The sequence below is a fragment of the Pan paniscus genome, chromosome 7 (genome assembly GCF_029289425.2).
Source record: "Pan paniscus chromosome 7, NHGRI_mPanPan1-v2.0_pri, whole genome shotgun sequence".
NCBI classification, from domain to species: Eukaryota; Metazoa; Chordata; class Mammalia; order Primates; family Hominidae; genus Pan; species Pan paniscus.
The window spans coordinates 16,413,272-16,430,215 of record NC_073256.2 but is presented as its reverse complement, the minus strand read 5'-3'; the positions used below and the strand labels follow the sequence as shown (position 1 = coordinate 16,430,215).

Here is a 16,944-nt window from a genome sequence, read left to right as displayed (position 1 = left end):
AGGCCTTTTCTGCATCTATTGAGCTGATCATGTGTTTTTTGTCATTGTTTCTGTTTGTGATGCATTACGTTTATTGATTTGCGTTTGTTGAACCAGCCTTGCATCCCAGAGATGAAGCCGACTTGATCGTAGTGGATTAGCTTTTTAATGTGCTACTGGATTAGGTTTCACAGTATTTTATTGATGATTTTTCTATCGATGTTTATCAGGGATATTGGTCTAAAATTCTCTTTTTTTGTTGTGTCTCTGCCAGGTTTTGGTATCAGGATGATGATGGCCTCATAAAATGAGTTAGGGAGGATTCCCTCTTTTTCTGTTGTTTTGCATAGTTTCAGAAGGAATGGTACCTGCTCCTCTTTGTACCTCTGGTAGAATTCGGCTGTGAATCTGTCTGGTCCTCGACTTCTTTTGGTTGGAAGGCTATTAATTATTGCCTCAATTTCAGAACTTGTTATTGGTCTATTCAGGGATTTGACTTCTTCCTGGTTTAGATCTGGGAGAGTGTATGTATCCCAGAATTTATCCATTTCTTGTGGATTTTCTAGTTTATTTGCATAGAGGTGTTTATAAGTATTCTCTGATGTTAGTTTGTATTTCTGTGGTATCAGTGGTGATATCCCCTTTATCATTTTTTATTGTGTCTATTTGGTTCTTCTCTCTTCTTTATTAGTCTTGCTAGCAGTCTATCTATTTTGTTGATCTTTTCAAAAAACCAGCTCCTGGATTCATTTTTTTGAAGGCATTTTCGTGTCTCTATCTCTTTCATTTCTGCTCTGATCTTAGTTATTTCTTGTCCCTGCTAGCTTTTGAATTTGTTTGCTCTTGCTTCTTTAGTTCTTTTAATTGTGATGTTAGGGTGTCGATTTTAGATCTTTGCTGCTTTCTCTTGTGGGCATTTAGTGCTACAAATTTCCCTCTAGGCAGGGCACAGTGTCTCACGCCTGTAATCCTAGTACTTTGGGAGGCCAAAGTGGGCAGATCACGAGTTCAGGAGATTGAGACCATCCTGGCTAACATGGTGAAACCCTGTCTCTACTAAAAATACAAAAAAATTAGCTGGGCATGGTGGTGGGCGCCTGTAGTCCCAGCTACTTGGGAGGCTGAGGCAGGAAAATGGCGTGAACTTGGGAGACAGAACTTGCAGTGTGAGCTGGGATCGCACCACTGAACTCCTGCATGGGGGCGACAGAGCAAGACTCTGCCTAAAAAAAAAAAAAAAAAGTACCTCTAAACACTGCCTGAAATATGTCCCATAGATTCTGGTATGTTGTCTTTGTTCTCATTGGTTTCAAGGAACATCTTTATTTCTGCCTTAATTTTGTTATTTACCAAGTAGTCTTTCAGGAGCAGGTTGTCCAGTTTCCATGTAGTTGTGTGGTGCAGTTTTGAGTGAGTCCTTTTTTTTTTTTTTTTTTGAGATGGAGCTTCCCTCTTGTTGCCCAGGCTGGAGTGCAATGGCGTGATCTCAGCTCACTGCAACTTCTGCCTCCTGGGTTCCAGCGATTCTCCCACCTTAGCCTCCCGAGTAGCTGGGATTACAGGCATGTGCCACCACGTCCAACTAAGTTTTTTTTTTTTTTTTTTTTTTTAGTAGAGATGGGGTTTCTCCACATTGGTCAGGCTTGTCTCGAACTCCCGACCTCAGGTGATCTGCCTGCCCCGGACCTCCCAAAGTGCTGGGATGACAGGCGTGAGCCACTGCGCTTGGCCATTGAGTGAGTTTCTTAATCCTGAGTTCTAATTTGATTGCACTGTGGTCGGAGAGGCTGTTTGTTATGACTTCCATCCTTTTGCATTTGCTGAGGAGTGTTTTACTTCCAATTATGTGGTTAATTTTAGAATAAGTATAATGAGATGCTGACAAGAATGTGTATTCTATTGATTTGGGGTGGAGAGTTCTGTAGATGTCTATTAGGTCTGCTTGGTCCAGATCTGAGTTCGGGTCCTGAATATCCTAGTTAATTTTCCGTCTCATTGATCTGTCTAATATTGACAATGGAGTGTTAGACTCCCACACAATAATATGGGAGATTGTAAGTCTCTTTGTAGGTCTCTAAGAACTTGCTTTATGAATCTGCGTGCTCCTGTATTGGGTGCATATATATTTAGGATAGTTAGCTCTTGGTGAATTGATCCCTTTACCATTATGTAATGCCTTTCTTTGTCTCTTTTCATCTTTGTTGGTTTAAAGTCTGTTTTATCAGAGACTAGGATTGCAACCACTGCCTTTTTTTGCTTTCCATTTTCTTCGTTAATATTCCTCCATCTGTTTATTTTGAGCCTATGTGTGTCTTTGCACATGAGATGGGTCTCCTGAATACAGCACACTGATGGGTCTTGACTCTTTATCCAATTTGCCAGTCTGTGTCTTTTAATTGGGGCATTTAGTCCATTTACGTTTAAGGTTAATATTGTTATGTGTGAATTTGATCCTGTCAGTATGATGCTAGCTGGTTATTTTGCCCATTAGTTTATGCAGTTTCTTTGTAGTGTTGATGGTCTTTACAATTTTTTTTTTTTTTTTGAGATGGAGTCTTGCTCTGTTGCCCAGGCTGGAGTGCAGTGCTGCAGTCTCGGCTCACTGAAAGCTCCATCCACCTCCTGGGTTCACGCCATTCTCCTGCCTGAGCCTACTGAGAAGCTGGGACTACAGATGCCTGCCACCATGCCCGGCTAATTTTTTTGTATTTTTAGTAGAGATGGGGTTTCACTGTGTTAGCCAGGTTGGTCTCGATCTCCTGACCTCGTGATCTGCCTGTCTCAGCCTTCCAAAGTGCTGTCATTACAGGTGTGAGCCACTGCACCTGGCCACAATTTGGTATGTTTCTGCAATGGCTGGTACTGATGGTTCCTTTCCATGTTTAGTGCTTCCTTCAGGAGCTCTTGTAAGGCAGGCCTGGTGATGACAATATCTCTCAGCATTTGCTTGTCTGTAAAGGATTTTATTCATCCTTTTCTTATGAAACTTAGTTTGGCTGGATATGAAATTCTGGTTGAAAATTCTTTTCTTTAAGAATGTTGAACATTGGCCCCCACTCTCTTCTGGCTTGTAGGGTTTCTGTGGAGAGATCCACTGTTAATCTGATGGGCTTTCCTTTGTGGGTAGTCTGACCTTTCTCTCTGGCTGCCCTTAACATTTTTTCCTTCATTTCAACCTTGGTGAATCTGATGATTATGTGTCTTGGGGTTGCTTTTCTCCAGGAGTATCTTTATCGTGTTCTCTGTATTTCCTGAAATTGAATGTTGGCCTGTCTTGCTAGTTTGGGGAAGTTCTCCTGGATAATATCCTGAAGAGTATTGTCCAACTTGGTTCCATTCTCCCCGTCACTTTCAGGTACACTAATCGAACTTAGATTTGGTCTTTTCACATAGTCCCATATTTCCTGGAGGCTTTGTTTGTTCGTTTTCATTCTTTTTTCGGTGATCTTGTCTTCTCACTTTATTTCATTAAGTTGATCTTTAATCTCTGATATCCTCTCTTCCATTTGATCGATTTGGCTGTTGATACTTGTGTATGGTTCACGAAGTTCTCATGCTGTGGTCTTCAGCTTCATCAGGTCATTTATGTTCTTCTCTACGCTGGTTATTGTAGTTAGCAATTCCTCTAACCTTTTATTAAGGTTCTTAGCTTCCTTGCTTTGGGTTAGAACATGCTCCTTTAGCTCAGAGGAGTTTATTACCCACCTTCTGAAGCCTACTTCTGTCAATTCATCAAATTCATTCTCTGTCCAGTTTTGTTCCCTTGATGGCGAGGAGTTGTGATCCTTTGGAGGAGAAGAGGCGTTACGGCTTTTGGAATTTTCAGCCTTTTTGCGCCAGTTTCTTCCATCTTCATGGATTTCTCTACCTTTGGTCTTTGATGCTGGTGACCTTCAGATGGGGTTCTGGTGTGGATGTCCTTTTTGTTGATGTTGATGCTATTGCTTTCTGTTTGTCAGTTTTCCTTCTAACCATCAGGCCCCTCTGCTGCAGGTCTGCTGGAGTTTGCTGGAGGTCCACTCCAGACCCTGTTTGCCTGGGTATCACCAGCGGAGGCTGCAGAACAGCAAACATTGCTGCCTGTTCCTTCCTCTGGAAGCTTCATCCCAGAGGAGCACCCGCCAGATGCCAGCCAGAGCTCTCCTGTATGAGGTGTCTGTTGGCCTGTACTGGGAGGTTTCTCCCAGTCAGGATACACCAGGGTCAGGGACCCACTTGAGGAGGCAGTCTGACCCTTAGCAGAAACTTGAGTGCTGTGCTGGGAGATCTGCTGTTGTCTTCACAGCCGTCAGGCATGAACGTTTAATTCTGCTGAAGCTGCACCCACAGCCGCCCCTTCCCCTGGGTGCTCTGTCCCAGTTAGATGGGGGTTTTATCTACAAGCCCCTGACTGGGGCTGCTGCCTGTTTTTCAGAGATGCCCTGCCCAGAGAGGCGGAGTCTAGAGAGGCAGTCTGGCCACAGTGGCCTTGCTGAGCTGCGGTGGGCTTGCCCAGTTCGAACTTCCCAGAGGCTTTGTTTACACGGTGAGGGTAAAACTGCCTACTCAAGCCTCAGCAGTGGTGGGCACCCCTCCCCCCACCAAGCTAGAGCATTTCAGGTTGATTTCAGGTTGATTTCTGTGCTGGCAGCAAGAATTTCAAGCCAGTGGATCTTAGCTTGCTGGGCTCCTTGGGGGTGGGACCCACCGAGCTAGACCACTTGGCTCCCTGGCTGCAGCCCCTTTTCCAGGAGAGTGAATGGTTAGCGGCTTATCAATTTTATTGATCTTTTCAAAGCGCTGGCTTTTGTTTACATTATTTTTCTCTATTTCCTATTTTCAATTGTATTGATTTCTGCTCTAATTTTTATTATTTCTATTCCTGTGCTTACTTTGGTTTTAACTGCCCACTAAGATGGAAATCTAACTGATTGCTTTTAGATCATTCTTTTCTAACACAGGCATTGAATGCTATGCATTTCTTCCAGGCACTGCTTTTGCTGCATCTCACACATTTACATATATTGTGTTGTTATTTTCATTTAGTTTAAATATTTTTAAATTTCTTTTGAGACTTCTTTGTAGATCCATGTGGTATTAGAAGTGCATTGCTTAATCTCCACGTGTTTGGGGATTTTCCAGCTATCTTTCTGTTACTGACTTCTAGTTTAACTCTGCTGTGGAATTGAGAGTTCATACATTGTATGACTCTATTCTTTTACATCTGTTAGCGTGTGTTTCGTAGCCCAGAGTGTAGCTTGGGAAGCATGTGTGTTCTGCTGCAGTTGGATGAAGTAGGGTGTTAGGTGTTCATTATAGCTAGGTAACCAGTGGTGCTTCTTTTACATCTGTTAGCGTGTGTTTCATAGCCCAGAGTGTAGCTTGGGAAGCATGTGTGTTCTGCTGTAGTTGGATGAAGTAGGGTGTTAGGTGTTCATTATAGCTAGGTAACCAGTGGTGCTTCTTTTACATTTGTTAGCGTGTGTTTCATAGCCCAGAGTGTAGCTTGGGAAGCATGTGTGTTCTGCTGCAGTTGGATGAAGTAGGGTGTTAGGTGTTCATTATAGCTAGGTAACCAGTGGTGCTTCTTTTACATTTTTAAGGTGTGTTTCGTAGCCCAGAGTATAGCTTGGGAAGCATGTGTGTTCCGCTGTAGTTGGATGAAGTAGGGTGTTAGGTGTTCATTATAGCTAGGTAACCAGTGGTGCTGTTGAGGTCAGCTATGTCCTTCCTGATTTTCTGCTGGCTGGATCTGTCAGTTACTGGTAGACAGGTGCTGAGCTCTCTAACCGCCACAGTGGATTTCTCTTTCTTTGTAGTTCTGCTGGTTTTCATGTCACTTGACACTGTTTTTAGGCACAGGCACGTTGTGCATTGTCATGCCTTTGTGGAGAACTGGCCTCTTTATCATTATGTCATGTCCTTCTGTGTCCTGGAGGAGATTTCTTGTCTGAAGGGTGCCCTGTCTGGTGTTAATGCAGTGACTGCAGCTTTCTTTGGATTAGTGTTAGCATGGTATACACTGCTCTATGGTGTTACTTTTAATCATTGTCTTTATATTTAAAGCGCTTTTCTGGTAACAGCATGCTGTTGGGTCTCTTTTTTAAAAAATCCTGTGCTCAAGCGATCCTCTCACCTTGGCATCCCAAAGTTCTGGGATTACAGGTGCGAGCCACCATACCCGGCCTCCCTCTTTTTTAATACAAAAGTGCTATTGATGGAATGGGAAGGTGTAGGGGGGAGGGGAAGCTTTCTTTTATCCTATGATTGGGTCTCAGTCTTTCAGTGACCCTGTGCCCTGAGGTCTGATCTTTGTAAATCCTTCCCAGTCCCCCTTCCCCACCCCTGTCTTAGGATGGCTAGAGGGGGCTGGCATAGGGTCTTTCCCTTCCCCTAGATATGTCAGACTCTGGCAAACCCCAAGTCTGTCTGTTAGGCTTTGGTAGGATACTTTCACTTGAGGGCCTTTTTTTAAGGTGAACAGATGCTCTGGGCATATTTCAGAATGGCTACTTTCCCCCCACCTGCTGGAAACACAAGGGCGTTTTTCTCTGATCTATACCCTGAGAACCTGGAGTTGGGGAGTTCCTGGGGGTAAAGCTCACAAGGTGTGGGGGGCGTCCTAAGAATGGGCCCGCTAGAGTTTTCAATCCTCAGGTTTGTCCATGTTGAGCTTCTGGGTTTGTCAGCCACGGGTCAGGCTTCCCCAGCCCAGCACAGGTCCCCACAGAGCTTTCTGTACCTGGGCATGTGCTCAGTGGGTTGTGAGTCTCTGTGTCAGCCTCTCTCGTTCTGGGGGAGCTGTTTGCCCTGTGACATTCATTTTGATAAGAATCTACAAAGAATTGCTGATTTTCAGCTTGTTCCACTTTTTCTTGTTGTGAGGACAGAATGCTGTATGAGAAACCAGAAATTCTCATGCACTGGTCTCTTGGTTTTTAATTAAAAGGTTCTATAAATTATCTTGTTATAATTGAAAATGAATCCATAGTAATTTATTTGTACTTTTACTGACTTCTGGGAAAATAATGTTTGACTACATGAGGATGAAGGTATATTGTTTCAAATGAAAGGCCAAGTAAATTAAAATATTGAAGGGCTATGGGATTAAAAAAGAAAAATATATAAAGCTTTGTTTTCGCTGGTTATAAGTGTATCTTGAAAAGAAATACAGTAAAGGAAAGACATGAAACACAATGCATGAAACACAGTCCTGATGTGTGCTGGGGGAGGGTCATCCTCAAGAGCTGCACTGTGCCCCTGGGGAGACTGCAGAGCAATACTCAGAGTATCCAGGCAAGGAGTGCATAGAAAGAAGGTGCAGAGACATGAGGCAGCAGGATTTCTCACTGAGGGGGGTGAGACTAGCTGGTCACAGGCAAGAGAAAGAAGGGCAGGTGCAACTGATCAAGGAGGTGGAAGGCAGGGAGCGACTGCTCAGAGTGGTGACGTGTGGTCCACCTCCTGGACTGGTCCACCTTCTCTAACTGGTCCCTTCCCCAGACCGGTCTACCTCCCGGACTGGTCTGCCTTCTCTAACTGGTCACTTCCCCAGACCGGTCTACCTCCCGGACTGGTCCCCTCCCTGGACTGGTCCTCTCCCTGGACCGGTCCACCTCCTAGACTGGTCACCTCCCTGGATGGACTGGCTTGCACTGCTTCCTGGCAGTTGCAGGCTCACTGGGGACTGGAACCCACTTGTCCTCCTGGAGTTTCATCACCAAGTCCACATCCCACCCTGTCTCACTGGAGCCTGGATCCATGAGGTCCAGTGAGCTAATGTGCGTCTCTTTTCAATGCAACTCAAAAGAGCGTAAAACAACCGTTAACTAAATACTGTAGGATTTATTAATTAAAAACTCATTTAATCTATACCATTTTGCATACATATTAAATCTGTAGCCTTAATAAATGTCCATTAATTCTTAAAATATAGAGAAATTGAGGATATTTCAACAATGAAATATATAATGGAGGAAGAGTGTAATTTTTTTTCGGATAAAACTCTTTGGTCTATATAATTTTTCTGAGATTAAAATAACACGAGAATTCACTCCAATAAAAAAGTAAACATTACTTTTCTCAAAAAATTTAATTGCCGAACTATTTACAGGAGGTGAACATCAGCGATACAGAAGTCAAATGGAGGCATCAACACAGGACGGTTATGGCGGAAACGGTGTGCAGTTTCTTACAGTCAGCTGAGAATGAAAAAAAATCATGGGAAAAAAGAACACAAATAAAGCAATCCTTAAATGCCTTAAAGGAATGATCAACATTCTGGTAAGTTATTAAGAAGAAGTAAGAAATTGTCGTGGTGATGAATAGCATATTGCACATTCAGATTAGGTATCCTGCATGCTACTAAATAGAATTTATCAAAAGAACCATAAAAGTGTGAGAAAGAGAATTACATAAAATAGTTGAATTCCAGTGAATGACTTTGTACAGATGCTGAATATTTGGCACTCTGTTCATCCTCACACTCGATATGGTTTCATATTTATATTTATATATATATTTATATACTTCTTTAAAACTTTAAACAGCTAGTTTCCTGGTTCTAACATTCCTTGAATTTCTATAGGAGGCATTTAGTATAGTCCTTAGGCCACACCTGGGTATTTTGGTCTGTAGTATGGAAGGTCGGGGGATGAGTTGTCTCTCTCTGCAGGGAGGACCTGTCCTGCCCGAGAGCGAAGTGGCTTACCGTTCGGAAGGAAGCGTTCGAAAGGAGCCTAGGTCTCACTGCTCGTAAGGGGAAGCCTTGTCGAGTTCAGCAAACCAGTTAAAAAGTGGAGTGAGGGGAACATTCGTGCTGAGCCCTTTGAAAGTGATATGATTGTATTATTCAAATGAGTGGGGCTGGGGCATGGTAGTGTTTTGGGGGTAAATCAGAGAATGCGTGAGTGGCTTCCATAAGGTACCACGATCAAGCTGGGAGCATCCTTTGTCGTACTGGCAGACACAAGCCAACACACTCTCTAGGGAGACCATGGTCTACTTGAAAGAGATAAATTTGAACTTAAATTTGTCCAAGAAACCTGGTGTCAATCTTTTCATTCATTATCACCTCTCCTCCATTGAGTAGGTGAAAGCTTGGATGCCCAAGGCTTTCAGGTTCTGAATAAGCACCAATGAAAAGAGTTACATAAAATCTAAGAAAGTAGGGAGGTAAACCTCTGTCAACTTGTGTGTGTATATACAAAATCTGTTAAAAAGTAGTTTGATAGTAGGTAACGAACATTTCTTCTGCAAAGTAGTCATCTGTTAAGTGTTTACATTGAAACTTGAAATAATTTATTTTAACACTGGATAAAAACGCCAGGGTTAGGACAGCAATTCATAAAATTGTGGACATTTTTCAATGTGGCAAGGATGAAAGACGGTTATTTCCCGGAGCTTTCCCACGGACCACCTCTGCCTTCTGTCAAGTGCGAAGTAGAGAAATTACAAACACCTGGAATTAGAGCGGTGGGCTTCTCAAACCCTTCTGTGGTTTGAGTCAGTGTGTCTGATTTCGTTCCTGCTGTTTCCCCACCCATGCGGTTTTCTGCTTCCAAATAATTTTTTTTCCTTCATCATTTTAATGTTTAGTTTATCTCCTCATTTCATCTAAGAGGCAATTGAGCTTAAGTAATGGTGAAAACGTGGCCTAATTCTGGTTGGTGCTGGGTTCTTGTTCTTGGAAGCATCTAGAAACAGTTGAAAGCCAGAAGCTAAGGAGAATGGCCCTTGTAGTTATTTCCGCATTTCCAAACCTTTCCAAAGACAGTCTCATGGCCTCTGCCTCTGGTGGTCCCTGATTATCTCTGAGATGTTTAGGACCAGCCTGGATTTTGGCAGCGTGCCCTGCAGAGCTGGGAGGGCGGCATTCTGGAAGAGGCCAGGGACTAATCCTTAGCAATAAGTCACACTTTCACCACCTGTTCCCAGGAGCTCAAAGGACTTCAGAGCCAATATGTCATTAATCCTCACAATGTGTCCTGGAGGAAGACAGGGACAGGAACTGTAATCCCCTTTCTAGAGGAAAAAACTGAGACATAAACTAGAGATGAGTTGCTGGCTGAGGATGAATAAAAGCCAGGTTGCCTAACAGCCTAGAGATTCCTAGCAATATCTCCTTCATTTCCAGAACATTCTGCTGCCACCCTGCACTGGGGGACATTCAGCTGAATGCGTAGAAGCAAACCCTTTCCTTTAGCACTTTGTTTATGGCCAACAATGTATTGCAACTCCCAACTAATAGCGACAAGATGGGGCTCCTGCAGGGAAGCCATGGGCTCTGAGCTGACCTTATGTGGTGTGTGTCATGGCTGACACGGCGCTGAATGAAGCACACTGCATTGCCCCAGCCCACAGAGTTACGGATCCTAATCAGAAAGAGGTCATCTCTTTCATCTCTTAAGCTCGTGGTTTTCTATTTTAAAGTTTTGGAACCTTGTATTCAACCCACGCCTACAGAGAAGTGTAAACAGACATGCAGATCAAAACAAGAGAACCCTGGAACATTCCCAGGGGCTGTCGTCTGAAAACTGCGGTTTTAAATTAGCCTGTTAAATTTGCAGCTAAAAAAAAAAAAAAAAATGAAGTTCAGGCTTGAGAAGAAGAGGGCTGGGAAATGAGCAGGCAGGAACCATGTGGAGTTTAGTTATTTCGGCCTGTGTTGGAGAAGCGTGTTTCTGTGCTCACAGGTGGGGCAATTCCAGTTTTCAGCGTGGGCCAAAGGCAGTATCCAGGGGCCCTCCCCGAACCAGCGCTGTTTTGGACAATGCTTTTATGTCCGTACCAGCGCACACCCTCTCACACATTTCCCGCTGCCTTTCCCAGGTTTGTGGGGGGCCCTGTCATCAAGGATGGCCCTGCTGGTGACTGGGGTACCCAGGCTGACTCAGCCACGGCACGTGGGCCTCCTGTCCGCTGAAACACCCCGGGGAACCTGCCAGAATCCCAAACAAGGCAGACTGATGAAACGCAGCTGAAACACAAGCTGCATCTCCCAGGAGGTCTCCTGGCCCCTTCATGCTCAGGACCACAGGATGGCTTGGCTTGATGGAATTGCTGCCGATAGAAAAGGCCTTCCTGAGGAAGACTTGGACCCACCTCCCGACTCCCTACTCTCCCCCAGAAGGTTTGGCGCAAACCAGACAACTGTCCCTAACAGAGCTCATTCCACAGTCACCACAGGCGCTGCAAACACAGGCCTGCAGTATCCCTTCACTTTCCTGTGAAATTCCATCCTGGACTGGGGTAGCGATGCTTACGAGGATCTAACAAAAACAGAGATGAGCGAATTTACGGATGCAGGGCCTCCTAATGAAAGGGGTGGAAACGGTGGCTGCTTAATATGGCATCGAAAAGGCAAAAATCAAGACAAGGACATATGCTCCAAGAGAAATAATCAGAACCTGTGCACATGTGTGCTCTGCCACTGTGTCTTCTAATCATAAACCTGGCCACTTTCATAAGAAGCAGCAGGGAAAAATTCCCTCTACGTAGTAGGTCACTGAGTTTGTAGGCTTTTTTTTTTTCTTTTAAAACCAGATAACCTTACAGGTAATTATATTTTTATCTGACCATTTACCTTTCCATTAAGTGCTTGAAGTTTTTAGAATTGATTTGGAGTTGAAAACATCAACATTTCCTTTTAAACAAAACTGTAATTTTTTTGGTATCATAAACAGTTCAATTTTTTTATATACCATTCTAAGATGGTGATATAAATTTGCTGAGAAAACTATGGTAAAAATTGTCATTGATAACAACTAGTTTTACTTCAAACACAACAACACGTGAAGATGCGAGAGACGCATCACAAGGAAAGCACTCTAGGTGACAAGCAGCATTCTCCTTTCCCGGGCTAAATGCTAGGTCCTGTTTATCATACTTGTGTTTTATTAACCACAGCCTTCAACACAGCAGGATCAACCTGTCGGCTCTAAGGAGAGGGTCTGGGTTTCACCTGTCATTGGCTGTATCATTAGGGAATGTAGGTATGGGGTTATAGTGAACATCACACTCTCTAGGATGATGTTCCTAGAACAGCACAATAATTTTCAGCCGTGTTCTCCAATGGATGCTTACTCTTTTCTTGAAGTTATATTTTAAATATGACAAAATGGTCACACGTCGTGAGCTCCATGGCATGATCTGCTAGAAGTGGCTGAAATAAGCTAGCTCGAGTGACTAACACAAGTATCATAAACAGTTTTATTTTTCTTTACATGTACAATACAGAAACATGGCTTGTCTTCTGCGTTTCATGGTAGAATGTCACCTGCATGAGAACTGAGTATATTGCACTTGATTATGTAACACAGACAGGTAACATTCCATCAGGTCTAGCAGCAGGTATCCGTTCTACCATTAAATCATCTTCTTTGGAACATGGCGGACCAGGCAGGGCGTGTGCACATTCACCACGTCGAGTCACCAACCCCTGTGCAATGTAGTGGTAGGTTAATCTGCTCCCCTAGGGATGGTTTAGGCCAAGACTTTTGGGGATTGAAAAATAACAATGAGTCTACAAAACATAAGAAATCAACCTACATCCAGTGAACATTTTCTTTTAAGCAGGGATCACAGAATCTGGGATCTGAGACAAATAATTATCGTCTACTTTAACAGTTGCTTTTATATATTTTGTATAAGCTCAAGGAAATGAGTTAAACATATCAGCTGCCAGTAGATAGACCACTGTAAGGAGGTGGTGGGCCTTTATCCACATTACATTTCCTTTCACTCGGAGTGTACACTGACTTTGCTTTTCTGTGGTTACTTCTAAACAGCAGAGTTCATCTGAAATCATACAGCATTTTTAAAGTCTAAAATGCCAATACTCGCAAATACATTTGTTTTAACATAATAAGAGTGGATACAGGAAGAAGCGTCATTACTGTACACTACTCAAGATTTAGGTATTTATTTAGGTAGAAAAATGCCTTGAACACTCTGGGGAAATAGGATTCATTTATAGAAGAATATTTCAGGGATTTTTTTTTTTTGCATTTTTCAAGGAGATACATTCGTACTGATTTTTGCTTCCAAATATATTTTAAGGCTGTTTGGTAAAATATATACCAGACATGAGGCTCAATTTACAGGGTTTTGTTTTTACAGGGAATTCTTAACTACTCAGCTTTAAAAAAGTAAAACTTCGAAGCTAAACATGCTTTAATATCAGCTCTGCTCCCAATGGTCCCATGCTCAGTGGGATGTGGGGAATGAGGCAGGGGAGACACCGCAGCTCTGGAGGGCACGCTGGGGGGCAACCGCACATCGAACGCCCTGCCAGCCACGGGCTGCAGAGGGGCTGGGGACATTGTAAAGTGCAAATCAAGGTGAAGAAACAAAGTGCTATGGGGTCATCGAAAGCTGTTCTGCCTGTGGCTAAGTACATGGTACTCCTTAAGCCGGGAAGGAAGACCAGGTATTGGGGTGGAAACATCTTAAATCGCAGTCGGCTTTTACTTTGAGTAATAATGAGAACTCTGAAACTGGAACCCATGGAAAAATCGGATAGGCTTTTCCTTTGAAGACTGGTCTGAACTGTGAAACAGAAGTCGTGTCAGAACAATGGTCGCAGCAGCTGAATTTAATTATATACACAGAAAGCCTATTAATTAGAGTCGTTCCTATTTTCCTCTGGCACCGACCACAGAGTCATGAACACCAATTTTTTTTTTGAATGCTACAGCTGGAAATCACAATATGTGACCTCTTTTTCCCTTCATGTCTAACACAGGCAAGGAATATATTCTTGACTTTAGCAATACTGCATAGGACAAAAGAATTCTGGAAAAATACAAATGTAAACTACATTTCTTCTTTACCATTTAAACTGAGATATACTTACCACTCACATTCATATTTCTTAAACTTTTTACATCACAACTGTCATTTTAAACAAGCAAACTTTTGTTTTTCGTGTGTGTTTTTTTTTTAAGGATACCCTGAAAAGTCAGCTGATAGAGCAATTTGAGAATATATATATACATACATGAAAAAAATCACATGTAGCGTAAATGGTGAAACTTAAAGAAAATACTGGGTGTCGTATTTTAAGTTACAAAGAAATAAAAAATACAATAACTGTTTAGAAGTAAGGACATTGTTTTCCTTTTATGCTCCCAGCCCTCCGTAAGACTCTCCTCTCTGCGCGTGACTTCCTTGTGGGAACACTCAGCTTATCTTTTGAATGTGTAGATGCTGTGCTGGGTATTTTCGTGGGTTCAGACTTGTCATCGCCTGGGATGTTGGAGAACTGTATGGCGGGGAGTTTGGTGGTTGGAGAAGTCACTTTCCATCACAGGAAGCTTGACACAAGGAGCCTCATGTTTTCTATCTGTGACGGACAGGAGCAGGAGAGTGGAGCGGGCGGACGGGCCACCTGTGCTCTGGGTAAAAGCTCGGCTGTGCGAGGGGAATGGGCCTTTCTTTCCTGCACTTCAGGTTGTAGCACCTTCCACTTGGGTGTCTAATGCCTCTAGGGAGTGGTGAGATGCACCCATTTATAGTTATTTGTTCTTCTTACCTCTAATTATCACACAATTTATAAAAATAGAAATAACAAAATGTAAGCTGGGTTCCAGCTCCAGAGGCATTTCTCGCCGTCCTCTGAGAACACGGAGGAGAAATCAGGTCTCACCACACCTGTCCCTCAGAGCCAAGTGTGAGCCAGGCCACCCGTTAAAAAAAAAAAAAAAAAAAAAAAAAGCAAAAGTCGTCCTCGCCACGAGCTCCGTGGACTCTGAGGCCACCAACCGCATTCCACTGTGTTCACGGTACAGGGAGCGTAAGAGCAAGGGCATGTTCAGTGGAAGGAAGGAGACAGAAACCACCAGGGAGGCAACAAACTGTACAAGCGTTTTGTGAAAAAGCAGAAACACCCAAGGGGAAGGTGGCCGGCCTCCGTCCTCAGAGCCGGGTCTGGGCCTCGGGGATGTAGATCTCGATGCTGTCCGCGCGCTCGGTGGCAGAATTCTGCCGGAAGGACGCCGCTCGCTTGGCGGCCATGAGTCGTCTCCGGGCTTCCTGGCGTTGTCTGTCGGGCAGGTCCAGGGATTTTTCTCTTGTGATGGGAAATTTCCCTTTGGGAGGCTTCTTTGGTATTGGAGGCGGGACCTTTCTTTCTTCCTGAAAAGCATCGCAAGTCAACATTGGCAGGTGGTCGGAGGAGGGTCCCAACAGCTCGCGAGCTCAGCGGCCCTGGGGTCTGGCCCACGCCCTTCCCGACCGCAACCCCCAGGGGGCATCCTTCATTCCCTTCCCACGTTTCCCCTGGTCCCTGGCTCCCAGGCCACAGGCTTGCCTTCTGCACGGTATGGAATTTGTAGAAGCTCCCTCACACTCTCCAAAGGGGGCAGAGGCGTCAGGGGCGGCGTTGACAAATCAGGAAAGAAATTCTGCAGATTCGCACCTTGCGTCTCTGCAGTCACTGCGTTAATCTGACATTGTCGCCTGATTCCTGCACTTCCCAAAGCCTGTGTCATCTCCGAGCATCGCGAGGGTTTTGGACACCATCGCTGGACATCCCTATTCAACACTGCAGGTTTTTCTGCAGACTCTGGGATTCCAGTATGTTCATGAAAACCATCATACATGTGTGGGTGTGTGGGGAAACACTGGCCCAATTCTCTAATTGGCCTAAAATCCCATTGACATGGACGATATTTGTAAAACCACTATTCACTTGCTTGCTTTGTAAAAAGACGCAAGTAAGTATTTCTGACCCTTAGCTCAGACTCTCAGATAAGTCACGCTAAAATACGTGTATGCCGTTTTAGATCAATCTCACAATTATGCAACAAATGCAAAGGGTAATGCTTGCACTTGTTCCCACAAAAGGTCTGTGTCCATAACTCTGCGATTCACATTGTTCCTAAAGACAGTGGGACCTGCCCCGTCTCCCCTTCTGGACAGAGCCATGACAGGGACTCTCCATAGCCAGCTGTTTCCTTCCCAGCAAAGGGCACACGGCAGAAGGCGTCAGAACCACTTTCCTAAGCAGATATCTAGTTTTGGGGGAGAAAAACAGGAAAACTCCACCCATGTCTTTTTCTCTTCAGCCTCTGAAAAATTCCAAAGGGAGCCCAGAGGTGCTTGTAGATTGGGGGAAGACAGGCAGTTGTGTGAGTACGGAGGAGGCCTGTGGCAAGAAGCCTGCTTTGGTGTCTGGAACTTTATTCCCTCGGCTTATTTTACATGACTAGGCCAGAAGCAATGACTCTTACCTGACTTCTTGGCATCCATCTAAAACAATGGGGGGATCAGTTCATTGAAACCTTCAGCTACTTTAACAAGTAATTCCTTTTTTCAGCACATAACTGTCCTCATAGTTCAGGGGATGCCAAGAGAAAAGGAGAGAAGAGGATCTGTTTCCTCTTTTGGTGTCCCCTGAACTGTGAGCCTGTGAGACGTACACATCAGTATTTCCTGTAGGGGTTCCCCAATCAAAGGAGCTTCCAGGCCTGCGGGTGTGGCACTGTAGGAGTGTCCAGCAGATGCTGTGCAGGGCCCACCCCAGGGAATTTTTAAGACGCCGTGTTCAGGAGGGGCAGGGCCTCCTCTTCAGGCACGGAGCCTCGCTTTCTGGACTGGCGTGCTCTGCCCTCAGCGAGAAACCATTTCCATTTTCTTTCTTTTTTTCTTTTGAGACAGAGTCTCACTCTGTTGCCCAGGCTGGAGTGCAGTGGCACGATCTTGGCTCACTACAAGCTCTGCCTTCCGGGTTCACTCCATTCTCCTGCCTCAGCCTCCTGAGTAGCTGGGACTATAGGCGCCCACCACCACGCCTGGCTAATTTTTTTTTTTGTATTTTTAATAGAGACAGGGTTTCACCGTGTTAGCCAGTATGATCTTGATCTCCTGACCTCATGATCCACCTGCCTAGGCCTCCCGAAGTGCTGGGATTACAGGCGTGATCCACTGTGCCCGGCTAATTTTGTGTATTTTTAGTAGAGATGGGGTTTCACCGTGTTAGCCAGG

General features: G+C 44.3%; 1 protein-coding gene across 9 annotated transcripts in view; it reads right to left on the bottom strand.

The window, feature by feature from the left end:
• Positions 1–8,031: 8,031 nt before the first annotated feature.
• Positions 8,032–16,944, bottom strand: part of DLGAP2 (DLG associated protein 2) — a 1,001,683-nt gene continuing 992,770 nt past the window's right edge. For all 9 annotated transcript variants that reach the window (XM_034965578.3, XM_034965581.3, XM_034965577.3 and 6 more), the window contains one exon: positions 8,032–15,093. In XM_034965578.3, coding sequence (XP_034821469.1) covers positions 14,875–15,093 — 219 coding nt within the window. In that variant the 3' untranslated portion in view covers positions 8,032–14,874. The remainder of the gene's footprint in view (positions 15,094–16,944) is intronic.